We start from the raw sequence: 19,593 nt of genomic DNA, 5'->3' as shown, positions 1-19,593 counted from the left end.
TCCTAGGAGGGGCATACATAAAAACTAAAATCAATTGAATACTCATAAGCATTACTTCATACAATCAAAATATATTAACATATGTTTTCAGTCATGCATTTATCACTCCATATATACTATACATAAGACATACGTTCATTTAAAACATTACGAGGTGTGGCTTTTCTTAAGAAGAATTTTCTTTCGTAAAAACACTTTCTCACACCTTGTGCCTTCATTTCTTAAAGAGTTACAGCACACATACATTTTCTTATCACTTTCCTTCAGCCAGTACACATTGTTACACCTCGTGTGTGAGGGTTAATGGTCTTCCCTTGGACTTTGACTCGGCCCATAGCCACAGGTTGGGAATCTCTCTCAGTCAAAGGGCAGCACTGGGTGCACCGCCAGTACTAATTACTCGGCTTTGCAATCTACCCATTCATTTGGTACCATCATTCATTCATATGGCCATTATGTATTTTCATACATTAAGCATTCCTTCATTCAATCCTTTTATTCCTTTTCATTCTTTCGGGCTCCCTTCCATCAAATATTAATTCATGGAAATCACTGAATACACTAAACCTCAACCAAAATGCAATCTTTGGACAGATTCCAGAGGAACTTGTTTCCTTACCAGTTCTTATTGAATTGGACCTGTCAAAAAACCAGTTGTCTGGCCTAATTCCATCAAAACTTGGCCTCTTAAAGCTCACTTCACTCAATCTGTCTTCAAATCATCTAATTGGAAGCATCCCAAGTGAGTTCGAAAATGATGCATATGCCTATAGCTTCTTGAACAATCTTGGTCTTTGTGCTAATAGACCATCTCGATACCTTAACCTCAAGAACTGCAATTCGCGCCATCAAAAGTTGAGCAAAACTTCTTACACGTTAATTGCTTGGGTCATAGGATTGGTTTCATTCTTTCTGAAAAGAAATTACAAACAAGGAAAGCATGGATTGCATTTGACATGGAAGCTCATTTCATTCCAGAAGCTGAATTTCACAGAATCAGACATTTTGTCAGGATTGACAACAAATAACCTGATTGGTTCTAGTGGATCCAGTCAAGTATATCTTCTTGTTGTTAATCATTCAAGTGATATTGTTGTTGTGAAGGAGATTTGGAATAACAGTAAGCTTGAAGAAAAGCTTGAAAAAGAATTTTTGGCAGAAGTCAAAATACTTAGTTCAATTCAACGTGCCAACATAGTGAAGTTACTCTATTGTATCTCCAATGATAATTTAAAACTTCTTGTCTACAAGTATTTGGATAACCGTAGCATGGATCGCTACCTGCATAGGAAGAGTAGAGCAACAACCTTTTCAAGTTCAATCAATCATGTTGTCTTGGATTGGACTAAAAGGTTACATATAGCAGTTGGAGCTGCCCAGGGGCTCTCCAATATGCACCACGACTGCTCACCACCCATTTTTCATTGAAATGGGACGTCAAGTAATATCCTTTTAGATCTCGATTTCAATGCAGAAATAGCTGATTTTGATTTAGCAAAGATATTGATCAAGGAGGGAGAACCAGCTGCAATGTTAGTCAACGCTGGCTCTTTTAGCTACATAGCTCCAGGTGTGTGACAATATAGATTTCCAAGTTTTGCTTCTATTGATGATGTTTTCCTCTTTTTCCATCACCACAAGTTTGGCTTAGCTTTTGTTGTTGAATTGAAATGCAGAGTATGCTCGCACAAGAAGAATTAATGAGAAGATTGATGTTTACAGCTTCGGGATTATCTTTCTAGAATTGACAACCGGAAGGAAAGCCAATGATGGTGATGAACACACATCCCTAGCTGAATGGGCATTGCGACACATTCAAGATGAAAAACAAATAGGTGATGCCTTGGATGAGGAGGTCAAGGAACCCTATCACTTGAATGAAATGTGTCATGTTTTAAAACTTGGACTCTATTGTACTAGCACAAAGCCTTCTACCAGGCCATCCATGAAAGAGGTTCTTAAGGTTTTGCTCCAATGCAGCCAACCAATTAGAAATGGAGAGAGGAATGCAACAACTGAGATATTTTTCCCTTCCTAAGGAAGTCAAAGCCAAATGAGGATGCTTAGCGTTGTTCAAGACTAATAAGAGACTAGATCCTCTATGGTTACTGAAAAGAATTCAATGGTGAAGTTATTACATTTAAGATTGTGTTGGGTAAGTGAAGTAGTCTAAGGCTTGATTTAAATAGAGAGCCAAATCAGGACTTAGACTATTTCACTACTATTCACTACTAGTTACAAACTATTTGTTACTTTTTCACAACTATTTATTACTTCTTCACTTAAAAGCAATAGTTGACATTTCAAGAACTCTAAAGGGTATGTATAGGATAGCATATTGTATGATAATGTTAGATTAGCTAATACGTGAGACACAAATAGTTCAACTTTCTTAGTGATAGAACATGTATCATAAGGTGTTAATCTAAGTACACCAAAGTGGTCTTCCATAGTGTTTGAGACATTATACCACAATTTCCATTTAACTTTTATAAGAATAATAAACCAAATTTAGAACACTTCAAAGACTTCTCTCTAATTTCCACTACTTATTTATGTTCAAAAGTACTTGTCAAAAATCTTCTCCCCCGAAGTATACTATTCTTAACTTCTATCTAATGTCCACAAGGATGGAAGAGTTGTTATATTTTGGTTGAACTTTCCCAACGACTGTTCCATTCAATTTACAAGGGATACGAGTTAACCAAATAAACATCTTAAATCATAGTCAAAAAACGAAACAGATCAGGGGTGAAAAACATGTGAAACAGTGGAATGCTTGTAGACTATCTTAACTCTAATTAGAAGCAACTTTTTTTCGAGCAATTGATAAGTTTTTTTGGGCAATTGACTTATCTATTGTCCTCTTGTTTTTTTTACAAGTAATACTACATACAAGTCTCAGGTATGCAAGCCCTTTACAAAAAGTGGACCCCACCAGGTAGCAAAATTTTACCTTATCAACCCTAAGCTTCTTTTGGCTGTTTTTATCATTGACTTTCTGTTTTCTTTTTCTATGTTCCATTGTAGCAGCACTTATTACAAGAACAACTGTATTTTAGGAGCTTTATTGTTACCAGACAAATCAGGTACCCGTTCAGAACACTCGGTGCCAATAAAAAAAACAAAGACTCAAAAACATCCTTACAAACTATTAGTAATCAGATGATAAGACCGAATTACCAAAAAATGCTCTTCAAAATTCAGGTTTGGAGGCTTTGGGGGCCAAATATTTGGAGTTGGAATAGGCGGTTGGGTTTGAGTTTTTTTAGCAACACCAATACCAAATTGCTAAAAATAAAATGAAAAAAGCAGATACATTAAAAAAGATCAGACAAAAAAAATTCACTTAAAGAAAAAAAGATATTTTTCCAAATTCAACTAAATGGTAAATGCATACATTAGAAAAATAAATAAATAATGTAATGTTGGTGAACAAATTTGAGGAGAAAAGGAATGAAAAAATGGTAAGTTTTAAATAGTTTGACAAATTTAAGCAAATTTTGCATATTACTTCTCTCCGAGTTTCTTATAAGTTCAGAATTTTCCCCACCAAAAAGTTGATAGTGAAATGACCTATCTAAATAAAATAACATAAAATGTTGAACCTTAACGAGAAGGCCAGAGAAAAATAAAATAATAATAATAATAAAAAATAAAAATTACCATGAAAAAGAAAAAACATGAAAAAGTCTAGATTACCTATAAAATAAAAAATAAAAGCTGGATGAAAAAAGACCACCAAGTCAAATTGGTTGCAAGGAATTGCCCATTTACAAAACCTATGGTGAAAATTGCCAATGGTTTCACTGTCACTAACATACCCACGAAGTTAGGGGAGGGGATAGGACGACGGGGGAAATCGCCCATCGTTTCTTTATTTCCTACATTATTTTATTTTATTTTATTTTTTTTGGTGGTGTTGTGTGTGTGTCTGTTGGGTGGCCGGGGGGGGGGGGGGGGTGGTACTCTTTGGGGGACCTGCTTATGCCTTCGTCTCTAATGGGAACAAAATATGACATACAGAACCAAAAACAATTTTGGCAACAGGCATAAATTCAAGCACTGACCTTCATAGTTGCATTAATGATTTGAGTTTTATATTGAAATTAGCTAGACTAGGTGATCAAGGATACCACTCGATTCATACAAGCAAATCAAATAATCAAATTATTAAACATTCCATGCCAATTGTGAGGTTGTTTATCATTATACTCAACATTAAACGCAGTAAACAAAGCACCCAATTTAAAAAAATTGTACAAGGTCTGGGTCAGGGTTGTATTAACAAGTAGCACCTATGCACCGAGAGTTCAAACTGAAATTAATGAATTATGCCACTTGCAACTAATGAATATGTCAAAATACTTAACTTATTACTAAACAAGTCAATATTCATTGTGCACAATACGATGAAAAATAAGACCATACACAGACTTCAAGCTGCATAAGTAGAAGTGAAGTCACCATCCGAAAAAGAGACAAGTTTAAACAGGGTGGCGAATAAAAAATTTTCCTACCTCAGTATTAAAGGAATTCTCAGCTTGGCTGGAACAATATCACCTAAAAATGCAGCTTCTTCAACCATCCTACACAGAAGCCTGCGTACAATGTCCCCCAAATACATACCAGAAATTATCTTCTCAAAGATCTGCACACAACAACCAGGAAGGTGTAACAAATATTCAATGAGCCATTCAAATAAGCAGAGATGTATTTAAGGCATGATTAAGATTTCATAGGAGTTTACCTGTTCTCCAGGGTTTAAACTATCATCCTCTGATGCTTGATCATATTCTGTTAGCGGAAGGTGGGATGACTGGAAGTTACCCCACTCCATATTGATAACCTACAGTATGATAAAAATAACTTATTGTCGGTTCATCATCTTGCACTTAACAGTAAACACTGAGAACCACTCCTGAAAAATTTTGTACGTGAAACAAAAAAAGTGATGGAAAAATGCAGGTAACAGTTTCACAAAATCGATACCACCGAAGTACACTAACCATCTCTCCTGATTTAGGAAGAAGACCAGCCACTTGTGAATAGCATGTGCCCTCTCTACATATGCTGCATCTGTACTAGTGCCTAAAATGACACCAACAATGACATCCTGGTTGCAGTATCTACCTCCTGGTAATGTTCCAATTGTATCATTGACCTACATCAATCCAGCAAGTTTGTGTTGCCCATGATAGAAACAAAGATCATAGTGAACAGGAACATCCCTCAGCACACACTGATGCATTATGTTAAGATTACAAGAAGAAAACAATTGCAAGAAGAAGGATCCACCAGATGAACGTGCCATGTATAAGGGAACCCACATAAATCACGTCTATACGTGATTTCCTCTATGTATATATATTTGAAGGGCTACTCTGTTTTTAGCTATACTTTCCTTAAATAACTGTTGTATTGGTTATGATTGTATATTCCTTAAATAGCAGTATTCATTTATTATATATAGATGAATGATAATGCAAAATATGTGTGAAGATTTTTGCCAAATCATTTGCGTAAACCTTATATGGTATCAGAGAGTTCTTCTCCCACGAGATCAGAAACGTCCTCCAACTCCATGTCGTCCCATGATGAATCCACACTATCTCTTGTTACTATCAACACTTCCAGTCAATCACCCCACAAACTCACATCCTCCAATTATCCTTCCTGGCGTGCAACCTTTCTCACTATTCTCATCAGCTATGATCTGATGAAATATTTGGACGGTACCTTTCGGTGTCCTTCTCCACCTACTGCGGATTCTTCCACCTCTGCTGTGGCACTCTATGCACACTGGTGCCGACAAGACCAGTTATTGCTGAACGCTATCTTTGCTTCTGTTTCTGAAGCAGTTATGCCCCTCATTGCTATGACCGCTACAAGCCGTGATGCCTGGCAGCATCTTGCCCGCTTGTTTGCTAGTAAATCACCGGCACGGATAATGCAGTTGAAGAAAGACCTCACCCTTATTCAAAGGGGTTCCCGCACGGTGTCTGAGTTCCTTCATGCAGTTAAGGTAATTGCTGATGAACTCTCCTTGATTGATGCACCAGTTTTGGATGATGATTTAACGTTATATGTGCTAAATGGTCTTGGCTCTGAGTTTCGAGATATGGTAGCTCCTATTCGCACTAGAGAAACTGCATTGTCTTTTGCAGAATTACATGATCTGTTAATTGGCCATGAACACTACCTCAAACATATTGATGGAACTCCTTCAACGCTGGTTGTTACTGCTAATTCCTCTCAATGGAAACCGTCCAATCCAAGGTTCAAAAACAACAAGAATCGATCCAAACAAAATTCCTATAACAAAGCTCCTTCTAAGAAGTCCCCTGTTGTGTGCCAAATCTGTGATCAGCCCGGTCACTATGCCAAGCAATGTGCAAAACTGCAGTCTCGGCCTGCGGTCAACTGCACTACTTCCTCGGCTCCCTCAAATGGCAAATGGCTTCTTGATTCCGCTGCTTCCCACAATATTACGTCTAATTTGGCTAATCTCTCCATTCACTCTGAATATGATGGACAAGATGAGGTTATTCTTGGAGATGGTACAGGTTTGCAAGTTGCTAACATCGGTTCTACTTCTATTTCCTCCCCTTCACAGTCTCTTACGTTAAAAGAAACTTTGCATGTGCCGCTTATTCACACAAACTTGATTTCGGTTCACAAGTTTACACATGATAACAATGTTATTGTTGAATTTCACCCCTCTTTTTATCTTGTGAAGGATCGGATGACGAGAGTGGTGCTCATGCACGGTAAGTGTGAAGGTGGAGTTTATCCCGTGGAACTATGTTCTTCCTTGCCTCAGGCTCATACTGTCACCTTGGCTGGAACCCGTGCTTTGTTTGATCGTTGGCATCATCGGCTGGGTCACCCTACTCCAAAACTTTTATCATCTCTTCTTTGCCGTTTAAATTTACCTGTGTCCTCTCCCAAGTCCTTAGTGTCATGTATTTCGTGTCACTGCAATAAGTCGCATAAATTACCATTTAGCGTCACTTCTCTTACGAGCAATGCTCCTCTTGAATATTTGTATGCCGATGTTTGGGGCCCATCCCCGGTTCCTTCGGTTGATGGCTACCATTATTATGTACTTTTTGTTGATAATTTTACAAAGTACTGTTGGTTCTATCTTATGCGAAATAAGTCTGACGTGGCCTCTATTTTTGTTCAATTCACCACTATGGCTGAAAATCAATTTTCCAGAAAAATTAAAAATTTTTATTCCGACAACGGTGGTGAATTTCTCAAACTTAGACCTCTTCTGGCTGCTCGTGGTATTAGCCATTTTACCACTGCGCCGCATACTCCCCAGCAAAATGGTACTGCCGAACGTCGCCATCGATATATTGTTGAAACGGATATGACCCTTTTACATCATGCCTCCGTTCCTTCCACTTATTGGTCATATGCTTTGGCCACGACGTTTATCTTATTAATCGTCTTCCTACTCTCTTACTCTCGTGTCAAAGTCCCAACTACCATAAGTTGCGTACATTTGATTGTCAGTGCTACCCTTGGCTTGTTCCCTATCGGACAAATAAATTTCAACCCAAGTCCAAACCGTGTGTCTTTCTCGGTTATTCCTTAACTCAACATGCTTTCAAATGTCTGGACCTTCACACTGGCAAACTCTATCTCTCCCGTCATGTTACGTTTGATGAAAACATTTTTCCATTCACAAAGTCACCACCTACTGCTTCTTTGCCTGCTGCTCCACCGCGTTCTGTTGTTTCCTCACCGACTCCAGTTCCTCCGATTTGCATTGTTCCCTCGGATGATCTTCCTGTCACACCTTCTACGCCTGCTGCTACGACAATTGTCAATCCAGCTCCTCCACCAGGTATGGCTTCCTCTGCTCATGCTAGTAATTCCTCTAGTTCTGAGACTCCCCTGCCCATAGCACCTGCACCTCCTACCCATGCTCATCCAATGGTTACTCGGGCTCAAAATAATATTTTCTGTCCTAAGCAACTTTCGGTTACTGCCAAGCATCCTATTGCATCATCGTTGGAACCGACTTGTGTATCTCAGGCACTCAAGGATCCCCGTTGGCGTAAGGCAATGGCAAAGGAATTCACTGCCTTAGTTTCACATGGCACCTGGCACCTGGTCCCTAAGTCCTCTGCCTCTAATTTAATTGGTTGTAAATGGGTGTTTCGGATTAAGCGTCATCCTGATGATACCGTTGATCGGTTTAAGGCACGCCTGGTTGCTAAAGGGTTCAATCAGTGCCCGGGTGTCGATTATACCAAGACCTTTAGTCTCGTTATAAAACCGACCACCATTCAACTTATTTTATCATTTGCATTGTCCAAAAACTGGCCACTCAAGCAAATTGATGTCAATAAGGCGTTCCTGCCTGGTCAGTTAACTGAACAAGTATTTATGCAGCAACCCGCCGGCTTCGTTGATCAGTCTCATCCTCATCATGTTTGTTCACTTCAGAAATCTATTTATGGTCTTAAGCAAGCGCCTAGGGTCTGGTTCAATACTCTATGCTCTGGTCTTCTTGCGTTGGGGTTCTTTAATTCCAAATCCGATAGTTCCTTGTTCATTTACAATCGGGATGGGATCCTATTCTACATGTTGGTGTATGTTGACGATTTAATTCTCACCAGTAATAACGGCCAGTTCTTGCAGCATGTTGTTCAGTCTTTAGGTGATAAATTTTCACTGAAGGAACTAAGTGATCTGCACTACTTTCTCGGAGTAGAAGTCATTTCGGTTCAGCAAGGTCTCTTTCTTTCTCAAAACCGTTATGTTCATGATCTCCTTACCAGACTGAAGATGGATGGTGCAAAGGAAGTTCAAACACCCATGTCTGTGTCTGCTAATCTCTAGCTTGATGATGGTTTGGCTAACTGTGATGCTACTGAATACAGACGCACCATTGGTTCTCTTCAATACCTCTCACTAACTCGCCCAGACCTTGGTTTTGCAGCTTGCTCAATTCATGCACAAACCAAATGTCACGCACTGGCAACATGTTAAACGGCTCCTACGCTATCTCAAACAGACCATTCACTTTGGTCTTCTATTGCGTCGTCAAACCAACCCGGTGCTTAGGGGCTTCTCAGACGCTGACTGGGGTGGTGATCTTGATGATCGAAAGTCTACTACAACTTATATAATTTTTCTCGAAAATAATCCTATCAGCTGGCGCACTAGGAAGCAAAAGGCAGTGGCTCACTCATCTACGGAAGCTGAGTATCGAGCACTAGCTACTGCAGCTTCGGACATTGCCTGGATTCAATCTCTTCTTAATGAACTTGGCATCAAGTTACGTGAACCCCCACTCCTACTCTGTGATAATGTTGGCGCAACTCAGCTAAGCCTGAATCCAGTTATGCACTCCCGGATGAAACACATTGCCATTGATCTTCATTTTTTCCGTGACTTTGTTCGTCGTGGTCAGTTGCGTGTTGCTCATGTTCATACGGATGACCAACTTGCCGATCTACTGACAAAGCCCCTTGCTCGGACTCGCTTCAGCTCATTACGTGGCAAAATTAACGTTGCTGATGGCACGCTTATTTTGAGGGGTTGTATAAGGGAACCCACATAAATCACGTCTATACGTGATTTCCTCCATGTATATATATTTGAAGGGCTACTCTGTTTTTAGTTATACTTTCCTTAAATAGTTGTTGTGTCAGTTATGATTGTATATTCCTTAAATAGCAGTATTCATGTATTATATATAGATGAATGATAATGCAGAATATGTGTGAAGATTTTTACCAAATCATTTGCGTAAACCTTATACCATGCACAAACAGAGGAATATAAGTCTACTGAAATGAGCTGTAAATACAATTCTTTTATTATATTTACTCACTCCTTTGTATCTATAAATAGCACTAGGTACTCGTACGTATGCATGTAAGAATCATGCAATAACATTTCTTTCAATAACGACATTCGGTTACGTCGTCTTCTACTTCGCACTCACGTTGCCTCGCTGCTCTATTTTTATTTTTGGCTCTGCATCTATACCTTTCTCAATATTATGCATTGAGAAGGTGAGGGTGGCTAGGCAGGTGGCGGGCAAGAGAGAAGGGGGAGGGGAGGAAGAGGGAGAGCATACTTATGCATATGCGCACTGTAGATAACATTCCCCAGATGTTCAGACCTTACACTAATTAATTTCTTTCCTACTACTGATATTAGAATCTTCTACAACCAAAGTGGCCTCATGAATGAAAACCCTTCCATGGTGTCAAGGGCAATATTAATTATGTCAAATTTCTTTAACATTGCTGCCAAGTCTAATTGCAATTATCGACTTCTACTCCCAAAATATGTAGCAAACAAACCATCCCTTCTCCAAAAGCAGGTACAACAATTTCAGTAGCAACAGAATGCTTTGGAGTGATATTCCATTTACACATTACTTCTTGTTTCTAGATCCTGATATAAGAGTGCATCATTTTAAAATCCAGATCAAGCACTGGGGCCCGCCTATGATCTGCTTCTAGGTGAATGGCCATTCCCATAATATGCGCAGGGAAAATTGTTGCCATTGAATAAAGTGAAAATTAAAAAAGAAAAAAAAAGGCAACACGAAACATTTACTAGTTAAATTTACGTCGAAAGATTTTTTAACACAGGCATGATCAGTATTAAAAAAATATTTGCAGGAGTTTTGTGCTTATTTTACTTGGAAAAATTGACAACAGGCCTTGTCATCAACTATAACAATAGATAGAGAATAGCCATATCAATATTAACCTTTGATAGACTTATTAAAGAAGTACTAACGTCCGAACTCCCTGTCATAAAGTGTCGAGGAATTGCAACTTCATCAAATTCTTGATTGATAATGTGTTTTCCTTGCCCTCCTAACTCTACTCATAGGAGATCCAGTGCATAAAAAAGACCTTTCTCATTCCTATTAAAATTAGATTGAAAGTGAATGAACATGCTAAGCTGAAATTCAATTCAATAGTACAAGGACAACTGATATCACAGCCTATCTCAAAGGTTAGGTTAATCCAAGTCAAATCTTTGTTTTTTCCTCGACAAATCAAGTCAAGTCAAGAAAATTTCTCCGAATCTCGTATGAATGTTTGCCATTCTTTCTTGCGATGCTTAGGCCATGCTTCTTTCTTTCTCGTTTTAGGCCATGGTTGTTGGGAACTATTTCTTTCTTTCGATGGTTTAGGCTATGTTTGAGAATAAACAAATACACTGCAGATCAGGTGATTAATACTCAATCAGATCAAGCAGTTGTATGCTCCTCCTGCAATTTTTCATACATTATATATCAGGACTTAATTGTATTTTCCTTCATTCTTATTATTTTTCATTTCATTTGTTGCATCTCACGTGATAGTCACATGTATAGGATTTGGTCATGTACTATAAATAACTACTGTACAATGTCAATTAATTCAATTGATTCTTTCTTTTATTCCAGAAGGCTCTTCCTTCTTCTTTTGCTCTGCTAGGGTTTCTAATTCCCGAGCACATCTTTTGCATTTCTTTACATTTTACATGGTATCAGACGTTTTTTCTCCTTGGATTGCTTCCATGGCTCCATTTGATAAATCCGATAAATCTGTCTCTGAAGATACTACTTCTCCTTACTTTCTTCGTCCTAGTGATAGTCTTGGTATCCTTTTGGTCACTCAACCTCTTATTGAAGAAAACTACCATGCATGGTCTCGATCAATGTCCATGGCTCTCTTTGTGAAGAATAAGCTTGGATTTATTGATGGACTTCTACCTAAGCCTTCAGATTCGACGGATTATCTTCTTAATTCGTGGTTCTACAGTAACAATATGGTGATATCTTGGATCTTAAAGTTTGTTTCTACTAAAATTTCTTCTAATACCTTGTATATTGCAACTGCATATGAGATCTAGTCCAATCTTAAGTAACAATTTTCTCAGAAAAATGGACCTCACTTTTTTCATTTGCAAAAATCGATTTCTTCTCTTACTCAAGGTTCTCTTTCGGTGAGTAACTATTTTACTCGTCTTAAGGGCCTTTGGGATGAACTTTCTAATTACAATCATATTCCTGCTTGTTCTTGTGGTGTTGTACGAACGTTGAACTCCTATGTTCAATAGGAACGTATTTTACAATTTTTGATCAAATTATAAGAATCTTTTGCACTTGCTCATGCACAGATTTTGCTTATGGAGCCTCTGCCTCCTCTAAATAAAGTTTTTTCACGTGTTTACAAGAGGAACAACAATGCAAAATTTCTTCTGTCTATTTGCCTTTTGTTGATTATCATGTATTGTCCTCTCATGTTGATAGTACCAAATCTGTTAAATCCTTTTTCAGTATGTAAACATTGTGGAATTATTGGTCACGTGATTAAGAAGTGTTTCAAGTTGCATGGTTTTCCCCAAGGCTACAAGCCAATATAGAGGCAGCAATCCATGGCTAATTCTACTGTCCTTAGTGATAATAAATCCTTGACTGTTTCTCCTTTTTCATTGACTGAGACTTAGTATTAGAAGCATTTGTCCATGCTTCCCACTCCTAAATCTATTGATTCAATTCCTTTTGCTATCAATACTGTTATTTCAAATAATTTTTCTAGTATTATTTTTCCTTGTAATAATACTCATTCTATCTTTTCTGTTACTCAGTATAATATATTTGATTCAAATTCCTAGATTATTGATACTGGGGCTACTGATCATATGGCTCCTTCTATTGACTGTTTTACTTCTATTGCTCATTTTGTTAATGCTTTTGTGAAGCTTCCAAATGGTCAATCTGTGTTTGTTATACATATTATCTCTGTTTCCATCTTTGAACATCTTATCTTACATGATGTTCTATGTATTCCATCTTTTCATTTGAATTGATTTCTATTAGTAAGTTAACACAGTCACTAACTTGTTCCTTCTTGTTTTCCTCTAACATTTGTCTCATACAGGACCTAATTCGTTGGAGGCTAATTGGAGTGGGTAGATTGCATGGAGGTTTTTGTATACTACAACAGTCAAACCTTTCTAATTCTACTTTTACTTCACATACTGCTTGTTTACCTAAAACAGTATATACGTCTGTTTGTTCCAATACCTTCAAATGCTCTAATTATGAGCTTTGGCATAATAGACTTGGTCATCCTTCTAATTCTAGAATGTTGTTTGTTAATAATTTTGTTTCTAAATTAACTGCACCATGCCATCCTTGCATGATTTTTCCTTTAGCTAAACAGAAAACATTGCCTTTTTCTAATAAAGCTTATTTGTCTGCTACTCCATTTGACCTAGTTCACTGTGGTGTTTAGGGTCCATATTCTGTACCTACTGTTGAACATTACAAATATTTTTTGACTATTGTTGATGATTCAACTCATGTTACATGGCTTTATCTTTTTAAACATAAATATGAAGTTTCACATATTTTTTAAGATTTTTACAAAATGGTTAAAACACAAGTGATTTAACTATTCAGTCTTTTTCCTCTCCAATCTCTATCCTTATACCATTACCTTCTGACTTTCCTAGAAGATCTTCTAGAATAAAAAAGGTACCTGGTTATTTGTAGAATTTTCATTACAACTCCTTTTCTACACACTCCACATTAGATCCTTCAACAAATTCTTCGTCATCAATTTCTTCTTGCCTTTTATCTTCTCCTCCTAAATATGATATCTTCAATTTTTTGTCTTATGCTAATCTTTCTTCTTCCCTCAAATCTTTTATAATGCCCATTTTTGCTGATACTGAACCTGAGTTTTATCATCAAGCTGTCAAGCACTCTCATTGGAGAGTTGCTATGTCAGCTTATATTGCAGCCTCAGAAATTAATAATACTTGTACTATTACTTCTTTACCTCCTGGTAAGAAGTCCATCGGCTGTAAATGGATTTATAAGATTAAATATCGTGCTAATAGTTCCATTGAAAGATATACCCAAATTAAAGGCTTGGATTATTCTGAAATATTTCCTCCTATTGCTAAAATGGTAGCTGTTAAATCTCTTTTGGCCATTGCTGCTGTGAAAGGCTAGTATCTTACACAGCTTAATGTTAATAATGCTTTTCTCTATGGGGATTTATTTGAAGAAGTATACATGGTTCTACCTCTTGGTTTTCATGTTCAAGGCGGGTCCCAAGTTTGCAAGTTGAACAAATCACTCTATGTTTTGAAACTGGCCTCGCAGCAATGGTTTTCTAAGTTTCAACTTTTATACTCAAAATGGGTTCTCGACAATTCAAAGCTAATTATTCTCGTTTTACTAAGGCTGAGGGTTCATCTTTCATTGCCCTTCTTATCTATATTGATGATATTCTCATAGCTAGTAATGATATGAAATCTATTGAGCTTTTAAAGTCCTTGCTTAATGAGAAGTTTAAGCTCAAGGACCTTGGTAATCTCAAATATTTCCTTGGTTTGGAAGTGGCACAGTCTCCTGCTGGTATTTCTTTATGTTAGAGAAAATATTCTTTGGAGATTCTTCAAGATGCTAGTTTACTTGCTTCTAAACCTGTTGCCATTCTTATGGAACAAAATATTAAATTGAGTAAGGATATGGGGGACTTGTTACCTGATCCTACAGTTTATAGAAGACTTGTAGGTCGACTTCTTTACCTCACATTAACTCAGCTAGATTTTTGTCATTCTATCAATAGACTTAGCCAATATATGGCTCAGCCTAAACAGCCCCATTTACAAGCAGCCTAATGAATTGTACAATATGTCAAACGCACTCTTGGTCATGGTCTCTTCTTTTCAGCTGCCAATTCATTATCCCTCAAAACTATTGTTGATTCTGATTGTGCTTTTTGTCTTGATAGTAGAATATCTACAAGTGGTTATTGTGTTTTTCTTGGCGATTCTTTGGTTTCCTGGAAGACCAAGAAATAGACCACTGTCTCTAGATCTTCTATAGAGGCTAAGTATAGACTGATAGCTTCTACCATTTGTGATATCATTTGGTTTCTCAATCTATTATCTAATTTTCATGTTTCACATAATCATAGTGCTCGACTTTTTTGTGATTGTCAGGCTGCATTACACATTCCTGCCAATTTGGTCTTCCATGAAAGAACAAAACATAGAGAGTTGGATTGTCATTTTATTCGAGAGAACATACAAGCTGGAGTTATCAAGAATTTTCACTTGGCTTCTGATCATCAACCTGCTGATGTCTTAACCAAACCTCTTGGTTATCACAAATTTCATTACTTAGTTTCCAAGATGGGAGTACACTCTATATACTCTCCATAATGAAGGGGTTATCAAGACTTAATTGTATTTTCCTTCATTCTTATTATTTTTCATTTCATTTGTTGTATCTCACATGATAGTCACATGTATAGGATTTATTCATGTACTATAAATAGCTACTGTACAGATGTCAATTAATTCAATTGATTCTTTCCTTTCTTCCAAAAGGCTCTTCCTTTGTCCTTTGCTCTGCTTGGGTTTTTGATTCCCAAGCACCTCTTTTGCATTTCTTTACATTTTACATTATATTACATTTTCTTCATTGGTTTGGTAGGCTTTTGTCACGTTTCATTTACTTGATTTTGTAAATGGATCTAAACAAAATCTCTCATATTTTCCTTGGTGGAGAAGCGAACAAATCTAGGAATTGGTATAATTGCATACATAATATGGAGTAGTGGACTTCTATAATCAAAATTTTAAAACAAAGGGTTGTAGTGAATGTATGTCTTGCTTTAGTTTGAACGTTAAGAGTATCTTAGAATATCTAAATATAATAGTCAAACAGTTTGTGAATGGTAATGAAGTAGTTTGAAAATATCTAAAAAAAATTGTGTTCCAAACAAATCCTTAAAATTTTATCTTATTTAGAACCTATCCAGACATGATGCAGAATTGGGAGTTGATTTACCCTGGAATTACTTTGTCCACCTTTTTTCATTTAGGGTCGATGGTAAAGGAAATGTGATTTGGTATCATTATTGATGAGGTGCGTATCAGATGTAATTGTTGCTAGAAGCTAAAGGAAAGGGTATTACGATTGGATAGGCTCACCTGAAACGTAGTCCAAGAATCTACGTGACATGAGATAGCATATAAAGCGAAGGTCAACATCCTATTTCAAAGCTAGTTGATCCGAGTCAAGTTTTTGTTTTTTCCTCGGCAAATCAATTCGAGTCGAGTAGAGTCAAGTTAAGTCAAGGTAATTTTGTATTAATAACATCAGTAAGGTGAGAGTCTCCTCTCTATTTTCTCTCTAGTGAATAGAGGTGGCAAAAAGTAGTTATAACTAACTGCACGAGAGTGAGTGTGTGAGGCAGCCATGGATGAGAACTCAAGTGGAGGGATGAAGGGACTGGAAGCTCAGTGGGGGAAGCTGAGGTTATCGGAGGAGGAGAAAGTAATAGTAGATGTTGGTGAGGAGGCAGAAGAGGAGGTCTGGGAGCAAGGAGAGAGGAGCGTCATCGGGAAGATCTGTATGGAGAGATTGATAGGTAGTGAGATTATATCCTTGACAATGGGGAAAATCTGGCGAATCAACAAGCCTGCGGAGTTTAGAGAGGTAGGGGATAATAAATTTGTTGTAATCTTTCGATCTTTGACTGATAAATTGCTAGTGATGGATGGTAGACCTTGGTTGTTTGACACAATTTTTTGCACTCCAAGAGTTTGATGTTTATGCACAGCCAAACGAGTAGAGGTTTGAGTGTGAGCCATTCTGGATTCAAATCCATAATTTACTGATGGCTTGTATGACTAAGGAGAAAGGGAGGATGATTGGTGAGACTCTAGGTAGGTTGATGGAGGTGGATGTACCAGTAGATGGGATAGGCTGGGGAAAATATTTGAGAGTTAAGAGTGGAAATCTCTTTGAAGAAGGCTGTGGTGCGAGGGAAATGGATTAAAGTGAATGGCCAAAATGTATGGGTAAGTCTAAAGTACGAGAAACTACCTAGATTGTGTTTCCAATGTGGATGGTTGATTCATGGAGAGAAGGTATGTTTGAATCGTGTTGAGGGGAATGGTAGTGGGAAGGGTATGAAAGAGCAGCTTGGCTCATGTTTTAGGGCATAGATGGGTCCTAAAAAGAAAGGATATAGGGTTACTAGGGAGGAGAGGTATGGGGGAAAAAAGAGAGTTATGGTGGAGGTGGAAAGGGAGAGGAGAGTGACTATTCTGCTGTTGGGGGAGGTTGGAGAATGGAGAAAATGGATGAGAGAAGAGAGGGAGAAACAGTGAGGGGGGAGGTGAGCAAGAACAATGGTGAGGAAGTATCTGAGGAAGGGGGAGGTGAGATGAAGGGGGTAGTGACATGGTGTTGAAGGTATTGGAGGTTAGGGAAGGACTAGTGGAAAAAATGAAAAGGTTGGCAGGGGAGGAATGTTTGGAAAGAGAAGTGAGAGGGGTGAGGGTGGAGGAGATTGGGAAGGAAGCTATAACAAGTAAGATGGAGAGTGAGGATCTAGTGTCGGTACAAACCCTGGGTAATGAAGGGGAGGAGAGTGACAAAATTCAAGAGCAAAGGAAGACATGGAAAAGGAGAGCAAGGGAAGTGGGAAAATCAGAAGGGGAAGGGGTGATGGTTGAGAGAAAAAAGAGAAGGGCTAGGAAAAAAGAGGATGAGAGTGGTGATGGGGAAGAGGTTACAAAGAAGCTAAGGAATGAGTGTGAAAACTCATTGTTCTTGGCAGGTGCTATGAAGCAGCGCCCTGCCGGGACTAATGAGGGTCCTTAGTTGGAACTATCAAGGGCTTGGCAACCCTCAGACAGTTCAAGTCCTTTGCAAACTTGCAAAGGAAAAGGGACCAGATATTGTTTTCATTATGGAAACAAAAGTGAGATCAAATAAAGTGGAATTAGTGCAAAAGAAGTTGGGATTTGAGGGCTGCTTGGTGGTGGAACCAAGAGGGTTGAGTGGAGGGTTGGTAATGTTGTGGAAGGATATGGAAAGGATTGAACTATGGAACTACTCTCAATGGCATATTAGTCTATGGGTGCAGGATAAAGGGGGGATCCTAAGTGGCTCTTGACTGGATTTTATGGGAACCCAGAAGCTGCTAAGAGGGGGCTTTCTTGGGACCTGTTACAAGCCATTAAGCCTTCAACAGCGGTAGGACGGTGTTTAATAGGGGATTTTAATGAAATAGTGTCTCAAGCGGAGAAATGGGATGGGAAAGAAAGAAGGGAGGGTCAAATGGAAGATTTTAGAGATGCTCTAACAAATGGGGGGGCTGAATGATCTTGGTTGGAGGGGCCTGAAATACAAATGGTGTAATGGCCATGAAGATGAAATCCTTTGTTAAAGAGAGGTTGGATCGAGCAGTTGCTAATCAAGTATGGAGAAGGGACTTTACTGAGGTAGGAGTAGAGACAGTGATTGCTTAGTGCTCTGATCATCTTCCTTTATTGCTTGCTTAAGGGAAGGGGCCTATGAGTTGGGATTTAGAAGGGGAGTGTGGGGAAACTCTGCGAGGGGTATGGAGGAGAAATAATAGGGTTGAAGGGAAGCTGTGCAGTGTTCAGAGAAGACTTAATTCTTGTAGACAGGCTCTTTGCTTGTGGTCTAAAGGAAGGGATATTAAGAGAGGTGAAAATATTAAGAAGCTCTCAAACAGACTCAAAGTACTTAAAGAAGTGGAAGGGCCTAGCCATATGCATGAAATAAAGAAGGTTAGTGGGGAGCTGGAAAAGTTGTTGGAACAAGAGAATATATGGTGGAAACAAAGAGCTAAGGCTCATTGGCTGCAGCAAGGGGATTGTAATTCAAAATTCTTTCATGCTTGTGCAAGCCAAAGAAAGAGGAAGAATTTGATCTTCGACGTTGCCAATCCACAAGGGTGGAAGAATTTGATCTTCGACGTTGCCAATCCACAAGGGTGCCTACTGAGGAAGCTACTAGAAATTGAGGGGGCTTTTAGAGATTATTTCTTGGAAGTCTATACCTCAAGTGAGCCTTCTCTTGTTGATATTGAACTTTGTATTACTGAGATAGAACTAAAGATCAATGGGGAGATGAGGAGGGATCTTGAAGAGATATTCAAGATGGAAGAGGTAGAAAGGGCTCTAAAACAAATGTCCCCATGGAAGGCCCCAAGGTCAGATGGTTTTGGGATGGGATTTTATCAGAAGCACTGGGGGGTGGTAGGCAAGGAAGTGTGTAATGCTGTACTGGAGTTCCTCAATGGGGGGTCTATGATTGAGGATTTAAATCATACCCTCATTGCACTGGTACCAAGGGTGAAGAAGCCAAAGAATGTGATGGACTTTAGACCAATTAGCTTATGCAATGTTTTGTATAAGCTAATTTCAAAAGTACTTGCAAATAGAGTTAAAAAGGTGCTGAATGTGGCAATTTCTCATAATCAAATTGCCTTTATTTCAGATAGGCTTATTACTGTAATATTTTGGTGGCCTTTGAGTTGCTCCACTCGATGTAGTAAAAGCAAAAAGGGAAAACATGAAGTATGGCCGTGAAAATTGACATGTCTAAGGCCTATGATAGAGTAGAGTGGCCTTTTCTGAAAGCTATGCTAATCAAATTGGGGTTTGGGGAAAAATTAACAAGGCTCCTCATGGATTGTGCTCAAATAGTTAGCTACTCAGTAGTGGTGAATGGTAGGCTTGGGAAGAAAATTATACCATCTAGGGGGTTGA

At 38.3% G+C, this 19,593-nt stretch overlaps 1 protein-coding gene and 1 pseudogene across 1 annotated transcript; both read left to right on the top strand.

The window, feature by feature from the left end:
• Positions 1–303: 303 nt before the first annotated feature.
• Positions 304–2,439, top strand: LOC122306455 (annotated as a pseudogene).
• Positions 2,440–14,187: 11,748 nt separating this feature from the next.
• On the top strand, positions 14,188–14,856 carry LOC122306454 (uncharacterized mitochondrial protein AtMg00810-like). Its single transcript, XM_043118885.1, has 2 exons — positions 14,188–14,407; positions 14,726–14,856. Exons 1-2 carry the CDS (start codon positions 14,188–14,190, stop codon positions 14,854–14,856), a joined length of 351 nt encoding a protein of 116 aa, XP_042974819.1.
• The last annotated feature ends 4,737 nt before the right edge of the window (positions 14,857–19,593 follow it).

The sequence above is a fragment of the Carya illinoinensis genome, chromosome 4, assembly GCF_018687715.1.
Source record: "Carya illinoinensis cultivar Pawnee chromosome 4, C.illinoinensisPawnee_v1, whole genome shotgun sequence".
In the NCBI taxonomy this organism is placed as follows: domain Eukaryota; kingdom Viridiplantae; phylum Streptophyta; class Magnoliopsida; order Fagales; family Juglandaceae; genus Carya; species Carya illinoinensis.
Note: the sequence above shows the minus strand (reverse complement) of the source record. Positions and strands in the feature narration are given on the sequence as shown.

Excerpts from the sequence above, each read along its gene's own strand:
- LOC122306454 (XM_043118885.1), top strand. The coding sequence starts at position 14,188 with ATGGGTTCTCGACAATTCAAAGCTAATTATTCTCGTTTTACTAAGGCT. Across the intron at positions 14,408-14,725 it reads AGTGGCACAGTCTCCTGCTG|CTGCCAATTCATTATCCCTC; the intron begins GTATTTCTTTAT and ends TCTTCTTTTCAG.